At 44.9% G+C, this 16,091-nt stretch overlaps 1 protein-coding gene across 12 annotated transcripts in view; it reads right to left on the bottom strand.

Annotated features, from left to right (window-relative positions):
* Positions 1 to 5,204: 5,204 nt before the first annotated feature.
* Ssx2ip (SSX family member 2 interacting protein) overlaps positions 5,205 to 16,091 on the bottom strand; it is a 39,285-nt gene continuing 28,398 nt past the window's right edge. For 9 of the 12 annotated variants that reach the window (XM_034499773.2, XM_076933345.1, XM_076933347.1 and 6 more), the window contains 5 exons: positions 14,526 to 14,662; positions 13,977 to 14,150; positions 10,513 to 10,627; positions 9,825 to 9,990; positions 5,205 to 8,663 (listed from right to left, as the gene is read on the bottom strand). In XM_034499773.2, the coding sequence (XP_034355664.1) occupies positions 8,489 to 8,663; positions 9,825 to 9,990; positions 10,513 to 10,627; positions 13,977 to 14,150; positions 14,526 to 14,662 (767 nt within the window). In that variant the 3' untranslated portion in view covers positions 5,205 to 8,488. The remainder of the gene's footprint in view (positions 8,664 to 9,824; positions 9,991 to 10,512; positions 10,628 to 13,976; positions 14,151 to 14,525; positions 14,663 to 16,091) is intronic. The other 3 variants (XM_034499774.2, XM_034499776.2, XM_076933348.1) reach the window with 2 other exon arrangements.

Genomic DNA, 16,091 nt, shown 5'->3' with positions numbered 1-16,091 from the left:
GGGGTGGGTGTTACTACTGGGGTAAGAGCTGGGGCACAAAATATGCTTAGTGCTCTGGGCCAGGATTGACTGTCTGGGTCCTACTGGGTCCCAGTTACTCCCTGTTTGGGGCAAGCATTGCTGTCTGCTTACCTAAGATAATGCCAGGGTTAGAGCACCTGGGAGCCCCGCTTCCTCTGTGTTCTTAGAGATTAGGGGTAGAGCTGCCACCCCGGATCTGCTCAGTGCTCAGGCCTAGACTGGAAGGAACCTATGGGGTGTTTCTGTTCATTCACCGAGGCTGAAAGGCCTACCCTAACTGTGGCTAGCTCCACTCCTTGAGCAGAGGTCCTGGACTGAATGAGGAAAAAGTGAGCACCCATTTCTCTGTGCTCTCCAACCACAGACGCCATGCTGTCTGCTCCTACCACATGCCTACCACAGCAACTGCCTGTATCCTCAACCTGAGGCCAAAGGAACCACTGCCAAGCTGTTTGCATCAGGCATCTTGTCACAGCAATGAAAACAGTTACTTATCCATTTCCTTTCTGAAAATTTGCTCTTAACTGCAGAGGACTGCAGATCTCATTCAGCAGAAGGCACCTGAGGAGGAAGCTTCCTTCTCCATAGTACACGTACTGTTTGTTTCCTACTGAAGTTAGAAAAGAGTTACCAGGGTTTCTCTTGCTCTTCCGCCATCAGTACTATGCACAAAGGACCTCATTTCCAGATAGTTTCCCTAGGTCAGAGAATAATGGGTCAGGCAGACTGTCTTCTGCAAGAGTAGGGGGAGATGCAGGCAAGAAGAAAGCTTTACCAACTCCTTCCAAACCACCCTAAAAATAATTTCTGTGACTCTAAAGCTGAGGTAATGAACTTAACCTATAGGTTGAGAGCTATCAAGTTCAGAAACAAACCTAGTACCAATAGCCTCTTGGAAGCCTTCAGTCCAGAGCATGCAGGGACTAGTGGGGACTAGTGGGGACTAGTGGGGACTAGTGGGGACTAGTGCCATCCCAACCACGTCAGGAATGGTGAGCATGGGGGTCTTAGAGGACTAAGGGAAGGTTGTTTCTTAAGAATAATCTTGGTTTCCAATTTTCTCCACTAGACCAATTTTCTCTAGGCCATGTCTGTGAGTAGACACCTGTGTGTTGGCAGTTAGACCACACTATTCCCTTCAAAAACAGCTAATGGAACACAATTGTGTCAGAACAAGAATAAGGATAAATTGGAGTTTTCCCCTATAAAACATCAGTAAAAAATAATTTATTCATAAGCGTTAACACATTAATGTAATTTATCTCTTACCTCAGAGATGTAGGTGGGAACTAGGGATAGGTTAGGTTGTATACCAGTTTCCTCCGAGATTGAAACATTGTATCCTGCAGAGAAAGCTTCTCAAGCAGGAAGGTTAAACAACTCAAGTTTCAGAAGTTCTTAAAACTGTCCAGATTCACTAAGGGCCTCCCTGCCAGAATAAACAATAAAAACTGAGAGTCCTTCTTAGATGATCTGAAACTAAGCTACAAAGACTCCCCACCCCCACACCACCCCCACACCACCCCTGGGGAATGAGGCTCCCTGAAATAACACTCTGTAACCACCCAGCTGCCTGGAAGCAGCAGATACCAGCTGAGCCGAGGTACGAGGTGCGGACCAACTGAAGCACTACCCTGAAAGGAGACTCTCCAGCCGTCTAGCTGCCTGCAGGCTGTGCAGTGGGCTCCAAGTTCCCAGCCTTGTGAACTGTCACTCATGCTGGGGTGGGCTTTGGTGATGCAGCTGTCTGAGTCATTTCTGCTCCTGTAAATAACTCCTCACCCACATTCCTGTAAGTGACCCCAATAATTCACTGGCTCACCGAGCTGGACTTTGGTGGTATTCATACCTTGGTCTGTTATGGGCTCCCTAGGTGAGGTAAGGAGACATATGTGTTACATCTGCCCAGAAAATTTTTGTCACACAGCAGGTTCACAGGTCCAGGTTCCTGCTGGTCTAGAGGGCTACAGTCTGCGGTGGTCACTTCTGCAGATCCTACTGTTACCGCCTCGACTCTGTATTTCCATCTTGCTTTGTTCAATACACTGCCGCTTTTTATAATGAACTGCTATGTGAGTTGGGAAATTCAGCTTTTCTGTATATGACTTCTAATCGGGTTTCTGTCAGTCACACACAAACTCAAACCTGAGTTTCTTCTAGTGAAGCCAGCACTGCTAACATGGTCTTTACAGAGGAACACAGCAGGGGAGTGAAGAACCCCAGCCTGGTCAAACACGTTTCCCTGGGTGAAGACTGTTTGAACAAGGGCACACGTGATCACATCTGCGACCATACCTAGTGCTGCACTAATAATGTTCTTGTTCTCCCGGATACTTTAGGACTGCTTCTGTGCTGGGATAACAGGGACTTCTGTAATTACAGTGGAGCCTAGACGCTGCCACAAAGATGGTTATCCCTGACTTAATACAGTGGGCAGGAGAGGCAGCAGCTCAGTGGTTAAGAGAACTTGCTGTTCTCACAGAGGATAGAGTTCATTTACCAGCCATACAATAGACAGCTCACAGCCACCTGTACCTTCAGTCCCAGGGAGTCCAACGCCCTCTTTGGCCTCTGTTCGTACCATAGGCACCCCGTCCACAACATAGTAAAGGAATTTGCACGGCTACTCCATGCCCGCTGAGTGGTTACGAACACAAGTCCACTGTAATCTTTACACTTTACCTTGAGCAACACTGAATGCTGCATGAGTGAGGTAAAACTTGAAAATAGTGACGCGCTAGACAGTGGCATAAGATCTGAGAGCACATGGCACTAGTAAGATGGGTGTGGGTGTGCTTGGCATGCTTTGTGAATGGAGCAACAGGAAAAGTGGAAATGCTTTTGTGTGGCGGCCTCAGCTGGACAGCTTCCTTTAACCTGGTGAAACAGCATCACAAGGCAGACACAACGGCTAGGTTTGCATTAGGCTTCAATTATCCCCGTGTATTTCATCTGAATTGGTACACATTTCTGGGGGTTGTTGGTTTTCACTGCACATATAAACAAGTGTTAAGAACTGTATATTAGACTATATTACAACTTGCTTCTATCTCAGGAACTATCAGGAACTACCAGCACCTGAGGCAGGACTCAAAGGAAGTAGTTCTGGGGAAGGGAGATGGGACAAGTTGCTTGGAGAGGATGTGCACTATACACTGGGTGACTTTCACCACAGCCGAGGCCTGTGGAACCAGCCCAGTTACAGATAATGACAAAAATTTGTTACTACCAAATTTCTTCCAGAAGTTTGGGGCATTCTGTAGCCATTGGACAGAGCTATACCATCATTCACTCCCCTGCTGTGGTCCTCTGTGAAGGCCATGTTAGCAGTGCTGGCTTCACTAAAAGAAAGTCAGGTTTGAGTTTGTGTGTAACCAGAATGTTATGAAGTGACATGGAGTCTGCAAAGCAAAGCCACCTAGTTGAGACAGAGAGGGAGGGACGGAGGGATTCTTGAGTCAATAGGAATGTCATTCTATGATGTCATACACAAAGTCACTGTGTTTGGGAAAGGTACACTTGTCTCTGGTCCTTTCTGTCAAGTCCGGAGTTCACCTCCGATTTAGCAGTCTGTCTGTGCTTTACAGGAAGAAAGTTTACAGGAAGAAACTTGGGAGCACTATGAACTGTGTCCTGAATCAAAAGCTTTCCTCTTGACAAGAATGAGCAAGTTCTGGTCAAAGACCAGGTCCATGATGGTCTTTCAAGTTCCAGTGAACCACTTCTCTGTTTACTCTTAGAACAATGTGCCAAAGCTCCGTGCGGCCAGACAGATGTGGGACTTCTACTTTTCTTTGAGGCATTTCCAATGAAACTTGGTTTAGAAAGTTTAATTTCACTGACATCAAATAACAGAGATTTTTAGCAGTTATGTTTCTTTGCTTATGTAGAATTACCAAAAAAAAGTGGATATTTTACTTCTCACCAAAAAAAAAGGACTTCTCAAGATAAAATGCTTAAAGATTGTTACTGTTCCACGAAGCACCCTGCTCCAAACAGGCTGAGAAGTGCATTATTGTATAATACGGACCCTCTGTACCAGGTGAACACCAGATGTTCCAGCGGGCTGTGAGTTCATCTAAGCCAGAATTTAAAAAAAAAAAAAGTCTACCCACAGGACTGCAGCAATGCAGAGTAAGCTGGAGATGATGGGACCAAGAGGAGGCCCCAGAGTTCGGGTTCTGCTGTCTAAGAGTTCTGTGACCTTGAGTTACCATTTAATGTGAGCTTGTTATTACATTTTAAAAGAAGGGTGTTAATATTCCTTCAGAGATCTATTAAAAGAGCCAAAATAAAATGTATCCCTTACGCTGTATTTTGATAAGTAGATGGGCAAAATACCATTTAAATATTTTTAAAGTTATTATGAAAAAATATTTTTTTTTTTTTGATTTTTCGAGACAGGGTTTCTCTGTGTAGCCCTGGCTGTCCTGGAACTCACTCTGGCTGGCCTTGAACTCGAAAATCCGCCTGCCTTTGCCTCCCAAGTGCTGGGATCAAAGGTGTGTGCCACCACTGCTTAGAATGAAAAAGATTTTAAATGATTCTCCCAAAGAAAAAGAGTATTTGAAACATCCACAATGACCAGTAAGCTCAGCAGAATCGTGCTCTTATAGTAATGTGGATGAAGCGCCAGCATCAGGACCCTCCACAGCAGACTATCGAGCCTGCCTTTCAGGCCTGAGTCTGAAGATGATCCCATGCCATCCAGAGTCTGTGCTTGCCCATTTGACAGTGCCGGGCCATGTTCTCATCTCCTTGACTAAAATGCAGATGCGGCTGCCCAAGCCACACACTCACAGACACTTGGAGCCTTTTTATTATTCTGTCTAACTTTTATCATGTGTAGTGTGATCTACATAAAAGTCTGCAAAGAGTCATGCACAGACACACAAAGACCAGGATCCAGCACCCCAGAAGTCAGAGCTCTAGAACTGAGGCCAGTGCTACTGTCCCTTCTAACAAAGAAATGTGATGCTTAATAAAACCCATCAATATTTACAATGTCCCAACAGATCTTATGTCTGCTGTCTGTTAAATCATACACTTGATAAAGATATTCCAAGGTTTACATGAGTGACGGGAGTTCGTACGTGCCGCCAGCAGGATAGCAATCTCCTGAGCCCCTTGAAATTCACTATTCCTAAGGGCTCACAAAATGAAAACTTCAACTAGTCAACTGGTGGTTTTAGATCAAATCATTTAATTAACAGTCCATTCCATTTTAATTTACATTCAACCTCCAAGAAGGAAAAAAAAAATCACCAGACACTCAATTTAGAAAAAAAGATAGAAATCATCTATTTCATGACCTCACCTGCATGCACACCTTTGCTTCATCCATTTCTCCCCCGAGAGAAAATCTTATCTGTTCTACATATCAGCATTTGTGAAATACAAACCCTGCAAACCAATCAATGCACACAGTACATCCCACAGGAGAGCCCAGTGGCTCCTGTGAAAGCCAAGCACCATTACTGTTACAAAATGGGGAAATGGACCCGGAACAGCTCAGATGTGTGACTAACTGACTATCACTGGCTTATGATAACTGAGGTTCTACAGTGGCATTCAGCTCAGGGATCCCCAGTGATGGGAGAAGTAGGCCCATCTTCTGCTTTTCTGGGACATGACAAACCCTGATGTAACAGCAAGTCCTCTGCCCATGTTTACTGAATGGAAGAGCAAACACACACACAGGGCAAAGTGTGTTGACTGAAGTTCCAGGATTCACCTCAAGAACCTTTCTACGCAAGTATATGTACTTGGAAGAATTATTACAGCAGGCGATCACAGGAGGGGTTTCTGAACTCAGTGCTCCAAGCTTAACATGCTTCAGAAACCTCCACTGGGGTCCCAAGGCCTTTCAGAAGACCCTACCACAGGGGTGGTTAAAACTGGATTTTAGGTACCTCATCATGCACTATGTTTCCCCCACAAAATCAGGTTATTACAAGCCTTTGGGCAATCCTGTTTAGCTAGGATAGGAACCACAGAGTTGTTCCCAAACCACACACAGTACTTCACTTGTACAATGAGGCCAACGACCTGCTGTGGCTGGCTAGTCTTGCAGACCTCTTATGACTTCCGTATGGAAATGCTCCTTTATTAACCTTAGCATGGCTTTCTTCTGTCACTGGTCTTTTTACTAAGTTTCTAGTCATTGTGAATAAGTCTTTTAAGAGTAGGAGAGCATCTTACATTTTCATCAGTTATTAAGCTTTCAAAGTTCAAAATGGTCATGCTAAGAATTAAGTCCCAACTTGAGGCGCCAAGTTTCAGATTCCATATTGATAAACAGGAAAGCACATAAGGTTACCAGGAGGCTTTGAGCCACGAGATGCTGTCACTATCTAGTCTTGAGACCAGCCTGGCTGTGTTGGGTACACATTGCAAATGCCTGCAAAGGAAGAGACACAGAGTCCTGAGAGCTTTCCCCTGGGCTCCTGACTTCCAACACAGCACCACCCAACTCTCTGGGAAGTCTCAGGGATCATTTTAGAATTGGAATGGGCAGAAAAACAAGAGAGCTAGGAAAATGAATGGCTTCTGGCAGATCTGTGCACATCCCAAAGGGATCTGGCTTTCTTCTATGCTTTCCTTTGAACTGTCAAGTCTCAGGAATTTCTATGCAGTATGAGAATTCAGCCCATGCTGAAATGCAAACACAGCAAAAAAGCAGATGTCCCTCTCCAGAAAACCCTCCTCATTGAATAAAGCATGGTTTTAATGAAAAATCAGGATTATTTGTATTTGGCAAACGATGTCATAAGACAGACCCCTGTGAGGACATGGGATGCAAACAATCAGTAACTACTTCACGACTCTGATTGCTTTACTTCCCCAGAAGGTAACTGCATCATCCCAGCTGGGTCTCATCTTCTGGACTACAGCAACACCCCTGCAATGTCAAACTTCAAAGATTAAAAAAAAAAAATGATCGTGTACCAGGCAGAAGGTGGCAACTCGCACTCAAGAGCTAGCTCCTGGAACCATGAACATGGCTGCTGTGGAGACGCCACCTACTCTGCTGCACTGCCTCATCAGATCGGGTTGTCTTACAGACCCAGCCAGACAGTGCCCGCTGCAAAACCTGCAGTCATGCAGTGAATGGACGACACAGAGCTTCTCTTGGTAACATGATGAATTTAATGCAGCAGTCACAGCAGGGGCAAGGAAAGAGAAAGGCGGATGGACTACCTGCATCATCAAGCAAGGGCTTGTGGCGGCGTCTATGTGCGGAGACAAGCAGGGGGAGGCACTTAGAAGCTGCTGGATGAAAAACCCATCCAGGAGAAGCCTGGGCCTACATCTACATTTACTGTCGCTGTCATTACTATCAATAGTAACTTACGTACTTCTTATGAAGAAACATGCAGCAGAAACAACAGAAGAGAGCCTAAGATTGTTCGGAAACGAAATGGCACAAGAGTGCCCAGAGTATCATATCTCAGTTATAAAAGTCAACGTTTTACATTGTCTTATTTCTTTAGTAGTGGTATCTAGTTGAAAAGGTTTTAATTACAAAATTATTGGCAATGATATAAAGCCCTGGCTGGTACAGATATTACTGTACTGGCACCCATTTGGTAAGGAAAATATCACCATCCAGCTATCTTAAATATCCTTTATCATCCAAATATCTCAATCCAATGCTCTTATATTGTTATTCAAAGATACTTCTGTCTTTCCCCCATTACTTCATAATCAATATTCCTCTTAGAAATTATAACATCCACATATATAAAATAAAATATAATGCTTTAAAAATCTCAAAAATGTAACATTAGTAGTTCTAGTTATCTGAACTCAGCTTATGAAGTGGCTTTGAATTTTTATTACCCCAATGGCTTGGAAATAAAATCGTAGCTGTCCTGTGGCAGTGGTCCTAACATATCTGTAAACTCCGCGCCACTGAAAACATTTAATTGGCATGAACTATATGAACTATACTCAAGCGTGGTGTGAAATTTTTAAACCTTAAAGCCTCTTAACATAGTCATGTATATTTTTATGTACAGACAGAAAACATATGAAAGAGGTAATCCCAAAATCACACTAAACATAATAAATATAGAACTTGCTTTGTTAAAAATCTACAGTATACATTCAAGTAAAGGCTAAACTTCCAATGCCAACCATACCTGGGACAAGCATTTAATGTTTACAGTAACCAGTCCCTAAAAGTGCTCTTCTCAGTACCTGGGAGAGGAAATCATTCCAGTGCTTCTGTTTCCAACCAAACACCATACATTCCTTTATTCACAGAGCCAGAGGCTTCTGTTACTCTCACACGGCCAAAGCTTTCGCATCCTTTTAAGTAGCTTAGCGTTTCAGCTCTTTGGGGGAAGACAGAGAAGTCCAAACAAACAACTCCGAGCATCTTAGATTAGATGACTGACTTTATGCTACACCCTGTGTTAGTTCCTCTAACGCACATCTAGGACAAGCACTGCAGCCCGTGCATCTATGGGAAGTCGTCCCGTTCTCCGCGAGAGCCAGCGTGTGCTGGCGAGCAGCCACTGTAGCAACCCTCCCTCGAACTGGGCCTTGACACCACGCTCCACTTCTGATCCATACTTTCTCTTCCAACCTCGTTTGGTTTAGCTTCTTCAGGAGTTATGTTCAGCACACTGAGGGAACTGTTGGGGAAATAAGGTAAATCTCAGTAGCTAATTATCTGTTCCTTGGTTATCCTTAAGAGAGATGTTCCCAAATGTCTCTAGTCTGACTGCCCCACATCTGCACTAACATAGTTCTGGAACCACATAAGATGACAGGAGGATGCACACTTGAAGTGCTCTCTTCAGAATTCCATCTGCCCACGAGGTGAGGCTGAGCAGCAGGACCCCATGGCAAAGTCCACTCCCATGTCTAACCTACCTCACTGTACTGGCTCTGGGTTCCCTTTATGACCCAATCTGAGATAAATATTGTCTCTCAGCCTCCACAGCGCCTTCTGACCTGCTCTCCTGGTGCACAGCACTGACTCCATAATCTGTCCCCACAGAGAAATGTGGAATACTATTTTTTTAAAGCTTATGTTTTTCTTTCCCCTCCTCTTGCTTAAAATTCTCTCATATTTGCTTCATAGCTCTTAGATTACTGACCTAAAAATAGACTAAATTATCTTTTCTGTGTGTCCTAAGGGTAGGGAATAAACTGCTTTAATACTTTCACCTTAGGCAGGAATTTTATCAACCTGAGGAAGTGGTTTTTCTTGGCTCTTTGCCCTTCAAGACCCGTGTAATGGGCAAACCAAAGAGCCTTAAATTAGGTACTCTGAAAAACTCAAGATGGCACTCTTCAATACGGTTAAAGCACTTAGATTTTAAGTGATTCCTGACATAATCACCTTAGTCTCTCTTTTAAGGCAGGGTCTCGTTACATAGCCCTGACTGACTTAGAACTCGCCATGTGCAGCAGACGGCCTGCTCCGAGTACTGGACGAAAGCTGTGCACCACCACTGGCCCAGAAGTCCATACTTTAAATTTAAACAGAGACAGGCATGAGTGGAGATCTACCGGAGTTCTAAACCTAGCATGAAGCCTCGCACCCTGGCAATCTCTGTGCAGACAGCATGGATAAGTCAATCTAATTTCTTCCCAAAGTGTCTAGTGTCTACTGTCATATATAAGATACACACACATACACAACACACACACACACACACACACACACACCACCACCACCACCACCACCACCACCACCACCACCACCACCACCACCACCAATTTCTCCTAAGCAATACAATGTTAACCATTTTTAGAAGTACATGAAAAGGTCATTTAAAAACAAATACCTGTGTTCAGACACACATGAATGTGTTTGGCAAAAGTCTGAAGAAGAAGGTGAAGCAGGAAGAGATTTAGTCAGTTTTGATGTGCAAGCTGGCACCCCATTCGCCACACTATGTGGCTTCTTTTGCCGTGGCCGTGAGTGGACTATAAGATTGTCTGGATCAGAACCTGATTTACAAGTAAGAGAGAGAGCAGGGCACATGGTAAAATATCAACCACGGAGATCACCGACCAGGATCAACCATTTACAAATTAGAGTGGGATTTGAGAACAAACAAGTTAACTGCCATCTCTGTCACACATTCTGCAAACAGAGATGCCTCGGCATTAAAAACTGGTCAGTTTCTAAGATCATGAATTTTCAAGAGCATGGCATTATCATAAAATCATAAAAACACTTTTTATATGCATGCTTCTCCCATGAGCCCCACTCTGACTGAAGTAAATAAACCACTAAGCTGATTTGGGAGTCAGGGGTACAGTTCCTTGGTAGAGTGGTAGCCTGTTATGGGTTGAGTTCTGGCTCTGATCGACAGAACCTGACACAGGTAGGCAGAGAAATTAAACAGAAAACACTTCTTTTGGAGAAGTCTTTGGCTCCACAGATAGGCCATCTCATGCACACTGGGATGCAAACTCACTCTGCACCTGACTTGCACACATTCCGAATAGACACACGTGAACACTTACTTCCTGAGAAGGCACTGAAAAGTTTCACATTTTCTGAGTTCTGGTGGTCAAAGGTCGTCATGTTTAAAAACTGCTGCTTTACCCAGCTGGCTCGCTCTTCTTCAAACGCCTTTCTCTAGTGAACAAAGATGAGAGAATTAACTCGACTGCTAAATCTCAAAACTTCCCCAGCTGGTTCCCCTCTGGCCACCTGTACCTTCTTACATGAACTAGTCTCCTAAAAACTAAACAACACTCAAGAAAAGCATGTTTAAAAAATAAAAAATTAAGAGCTGGAGAGATGGTTGCAATGGTTAAGAGCACCTGCTGTTCTTACAGAGGACCTGGGCTCAGTTCCCAGCACCCACAGGATGGTTCACAACAGTCTATAACACCAATTCAGGTGATGCAATGTCCTCTTTTGGCCTCTGAGGGCACTAAGCACATATGTGACGCACAGACGTACATTCAGGTATAACACCCACATACTTAAGCTAATAACTTTTAAATAACGTAAATAATAAAAAAATCATAGACCTCACTTAGTAGTTCATCAACTGCTAGGTTTTTCATGAACAGAGTATTAGGAGAACTTATGACACAAAGAACACACAGCATAAAACAGAAAAATCCCCGACTCCATAAACCGGCCACTTAGAAACAGACCTCTGACCTCACTGGGCATTTCTTGCAGCTCTCTACCACTGAGCCACAGGAGGAAACGCAGATTACACAGAATCTCCTTCTGATCACGATCACACAGGACCTCCTGATCACGTGACAATCCCTAAACCACATTTTCTCTCGTTTCTCTGTCACGGTCCCCTGTGTCTCCAAGCTGACAGTTCCGGGCAGGTGTCAGACACTCCAAGGGCACATGAAGCACTGGCTGCCTGAGGAAGACTACCACTGAGGCAAGGCTTACGTGCGTGAAGGACTCGGTGTGGATGCCTTAGGATGCCCAGCACCGAGTCTGTTACTCACACTGTGAATATGAAACCAGTCTGACAGACTGCTGGGAAAACAGCGGCAGAAGAGAGAAAAAGCAAAGATAATAAACTGACCGCAGATGACGATGTTCCAAGAGCTCTGAAAATACTTCACACAGATTATAAGATTCAAAATGCGTGCACAACAATAATAGTGCATAAAGAAAAGGGAAAGTAAGTACATTAGAAAAATAAAATAAAAAATCCAAATTCTGAAGTAGAAAAATAAGTGACTGAAGTAAATAATAAAACTGATCCTCAAGACAGTTTGGTGATCCAAAGAATAATATAAGAGAATATCCAGAACTTGGACTCCAGTGACAGCCACAGACACCATCGAACAACAGGGAGAAATCAGGCACAGGGGAAACAAGCAGGAGAAATGCCTCTAAATGGAAGACACCAGACTCTTCCAGAGGAAACAAACTAAATGTACCCTGAGGAGATCAGGGACTATAAAAATCCCACAAGCTTCCACAGAAAGGTGTGGGATTGAACCTAGGTCATCTCAGGGAGCAGCGAGTGCTCGTAACAAACAGGCCATCTTCCAATCCCCTTCTTTCAATTTTTGAAGTGAAAGCTAGAAGTTAAAATTAAATATCCAGCCAAAGCAATCTATAGTTATAGATATTTCAGTATTCTGAATGGTCAGCACTATGCAGCGTTTGTTTAAAAGGGTAGCTTAGGATGGTAACACACTTCACAGGGAAGCAAGAACAGGGCTACCTATAACACATCTGTAAAACACACAGCAGTAGGGTCTGACTCAGGAAATGACCATGGGGATATCCGAGAATGATACGGCTTCCCTGGCTGGCAAAGTCGGGGCTGAGACTGCAGTTCGGTGGCATGACTGCCTTGCACAAGGCCCCGGGTTCAATCCCCGTCATGTATGTGTTCAGATGCATGACCTACTTATGGAATGAGTAGTATCTACACAGTCATAATACCAACACTATTCTGACTTTCAATTTCTAGGCCCAGCTTTAGACAAATCACAGTATTTTATATTATTTGTTAGTATTGAGCAGAATTCAGAAGTGGTAGCCACAGACAAAGAAAACAATAATCTAATAAAGTTGCAAAATAAAGGAGCGAGCAGAGACATCGGGCAAAGCTGACGTGGCGGCACGCCTCCAATCCCCACACTCAGGAGGCAGAGCTCTGCGAGTTCAAGGCCAACTCTACATAGCCAGCTCCAGAGGGGCACAGGCTACACAGACAGACTGTGCCACCAAGAAAAAAAAAAATCAAAATAAAACAAAAATGTCTACTGCTAACTTTTCTGAGAACTTTAATATACAGTATTCTAACATTTTTAAAATTTAATTTTTATTTTATGTGTATGAGTGCTTGCAAGTATATATGGTGCCCATGGAGGCCAAAAAGGGATTTTAGATCCCCTGGACTTGAAGCTACGGATGGCTGTGAGGACTGGGATCCCAGCCTGAATCCTCTGTAAAAACACAAGTCCTCTTAACCAAGGCCACTCTCCAGCTCCGAGATGGAATTAAATGCTTGTGCCACCAACCAGCTTCCCACAGATTTTAGCTCAGGTTCTATCTAAGGGCTGAACTGAAGAGGAGGACGACACTGTCTCACTACAGTATTTTGTATAGGTTGAGTTTTAAAACCATGTTGGGACACTGTGTCTTCAATTTCTGAAAGGGCGCTAGGGAGGCAATGCACTGCTGACAGAACTCGAGTGGACAGGAATGCACAGACAAAGTCCACACTGCTAACCAGGAATGCATACATTCCTCCAAGACAGCCGGGAAGCAATTTTACTGTGCTTTCTTTTCTGTTACCCAGCATGCTCTGGTACTGTCTTCTTTTCTGTTACCCAGCATGCTCTGGGTACTACCTTCTGGTACCACATGTGCTGTCAGGTAAGTGACAGACACCCAAAGGAGCAGACCATCTAACAGAAGACTACTGTATGCTCAGCCTCCATTCAATTTCCAGTTCTTTGTAATGTAACAGGGCCATAAACCCTAGCACACAGAACCACCAGCCCAAAGATAAATACCTAATCCACCAAACTCCAAAGTTATGGGAAATGTACTAACCTTGCTTTATGACTTCTGTCTAACTGTTCCTGTTAACTGAAATATGTCAACCCAGAATATGGACTTTGTGTTAAAACCTCACTCTGAGAAATGCTCAGGGATACACTGGGATCCTGAACACACAGTGTAGTCACTGGCTAGCTAATACAGACTTTCTCTTGGATTAAACCCATGTCTGAGCAGTCTGGTCAATTCTCCACAACAGTAAGATGGTCAGTGTAATGCTTCAGAAAAAATGGACAGCAGAGACAAGTCAGTCTAGAAGCACTCACACCCTGCAGCCCTGCAGCCTCACCTCTGACCCCGCCCACTGTAGCCTCACCTCTGACCCTGCAAACTGCAGCAGCAGTCTCACCTCTGACCCCACCCACTGCCCACTGCATTCTCACCTCTGACCCTGCCCACTGCAGCAGCCCTGCAGCCTCACCTCCAGCCCCAAGCGAATAGCAGCTTCTGTAAAGTTTCGTCTTTCTCTCTCAAAATTCCTTTTTTGCTCTTTAAAAAGGGACCATTCTTCTTTAAGGCGTTCCTTTTCTTCCAGCAAATAACAGTCTCGCAACAGTGAGGTGGTGTCGTCATCACATGTGGTGGCCAGCTGCTGCTATTAAATTTTAAAGTACAGTAAGTCAGGAACCCTAGTGCACACAGATTCACCTGAAAGTGAGGATGGCAGGTCAGTTTGGCCAAGGACATACACTACAGAGAATCAGCAAGCCAATGAGAACCGGCTCTCCCAGTGCTGCTTCCCATGTTCAAGCAGGGACCACATGAGGAAGAGATGTGGTCTAATGGCTAGGGCAGAACTCAACTGAGATGAGATGGGAAACGTCAACTCTCTAGACGTCTACAGATGAAGCAGCAGAAATCTATCAGGTTCGCTGCCACGTAGGTGTAGGGAGCGCCCCGCCCCCCAGAAGCCATGGCGTCCGTGACGGGGGGGGGGGGGGGGGGGGGGGGGGGCTGCTGCCCTGTTTACCTGAAGGAGTTGCTGCTGAGCCTGGATCATCTCTTTACACCGCTCAATCTCCAGCTCCAGCTTCTCAGTCTCCTGCTCGTGGTCTTGTCGTGAGATGACGTCCTCTTCATTAAGGCCCTCTGAGTGTACCTTCGAAGCTGGCAGAACCCACCCAGGGTGCTAGTTAGTTGTCAACTCGACACAAGCTAGGGTCATCTAGGAAGACACCACCTCAACTGAGAAGACACTGACCTGTAGGCAGGCTTGTGAGGCTGCAATCCCATGCTCTGGGACTAATGTGGGAGTGCCCGCCCAGCCCCGCCCCGCCCCGCCTTGGAAGGCGGTCCCCTGGGCTATGTAGGAGAGCAGGCTAAGGAGGCTGGAGGAGCAAGCCAATAAGCAGCACTCTTCCATGGCCTGTGCTTCAGCTCCTGCCCTGCCTCCCCTCCTGACAGACTGTGAGCTGGGAGGTAAACAGACCTTTTCTCCCGTGTTACTTCCGGTCTTGGTGTTTATCAAAGCAAGAGAAACCCTAATTACAACAACCAGAAACTAGACACGTTTGACAGCCACTGTCAGCTCAAGTTCTTAAACACACATTTAAAAGTCAAAAGACTGTCACAACTTTTGCCTTTCTGGGCTTCTCACAGGTTTTTTTTTTTTTTTTTAAGAAGTTATTGTCTCTGGCATTTTGCATTTTCAAAACTGTGACAAAATTAAACATTTTAAAGAAAAACAACTCCGAGTTCTGACAACTGTACAGTTACACAATTTTAGGGCTAAATAGATTTAAAGGTAAGCATTGCTGCCAACACTTGGCTTGTAAACCATTTACTCAGGGCTGTCAGGCGAGATGGGTAATGCACCTCACCCTCACGGTGCCTCTGTTCTCACCTCCCAGTCTTCTGGAGCTAGTGGCTAAGCCATAGAAGAATCTAACTAAATCACAAATGTATAAACGTTCTTGATGATGCTTGGAAGAGTGGTACTAAAGACTGTGAGTTTGCATGTTAAATCCTGCAGAACTCAAGTCCAGGCATGCTTTCTAACAAATGGACATGAGAAAATGAACACATTTTACGCAAGGCGATGTGGGAACCTCAGTCAGAATTGTGCTGTTTGCCCTGCACAGCTCACGGCACTGAAACTAAGACTCTTTGGTTTGATCATCTCCATACATTTTAAGTAGACTTCACTTACTAAATAGAAATGTTAGTGCTGGGGAGACGGTTGAGTGGGTAAGTATACTCTACTCCTGAGGGGCCCCAGGCTTGGCTTCTAGCACCCACTTAGGTGGCATATAGCTACCTACCTACATAAGCTCCAGGGAACCAATGCCTCTGGCCTCCATGGGAACCTACGTTCGCTTGATATCCCCGTTTGCCAGCACACAAACCATACTGGACCATGAGCGACACTGTTCTCTAAGGTCTGTTCTAAAGCCAAGTGCATTTCTCCAGTGAGTACAAACCCAGGAGCAAACCAGGCAGAGTGTGACCTCACTGTGCGCAGTAGCTCTGAGCCCCAGCACTGCTGTCTGTGGGACTGAAGAGCAGCAGCCCTGCTCTGCTCACCCTGGAGCAGCAG

Source organism: Arvicanthis niloticus, chromosome 4 (genome assembly GCF_011762505.2).
Source record: "Arvicanthis niloticus isolate mArvNil1 chromosome 4, mArvNil1.pat.X, whole genome shotgun sequence".
In the NCBI taxonomy this organism is placed as follows: Eukaryota; Metazoa; Chordata; class Mammalia; order Rodentia; family Muridae; genus Arvicanthis; species Arvicanthis niloticus.
This window is presented reverse-complemented; position numbering and strand designations above follow the sequence as displayed.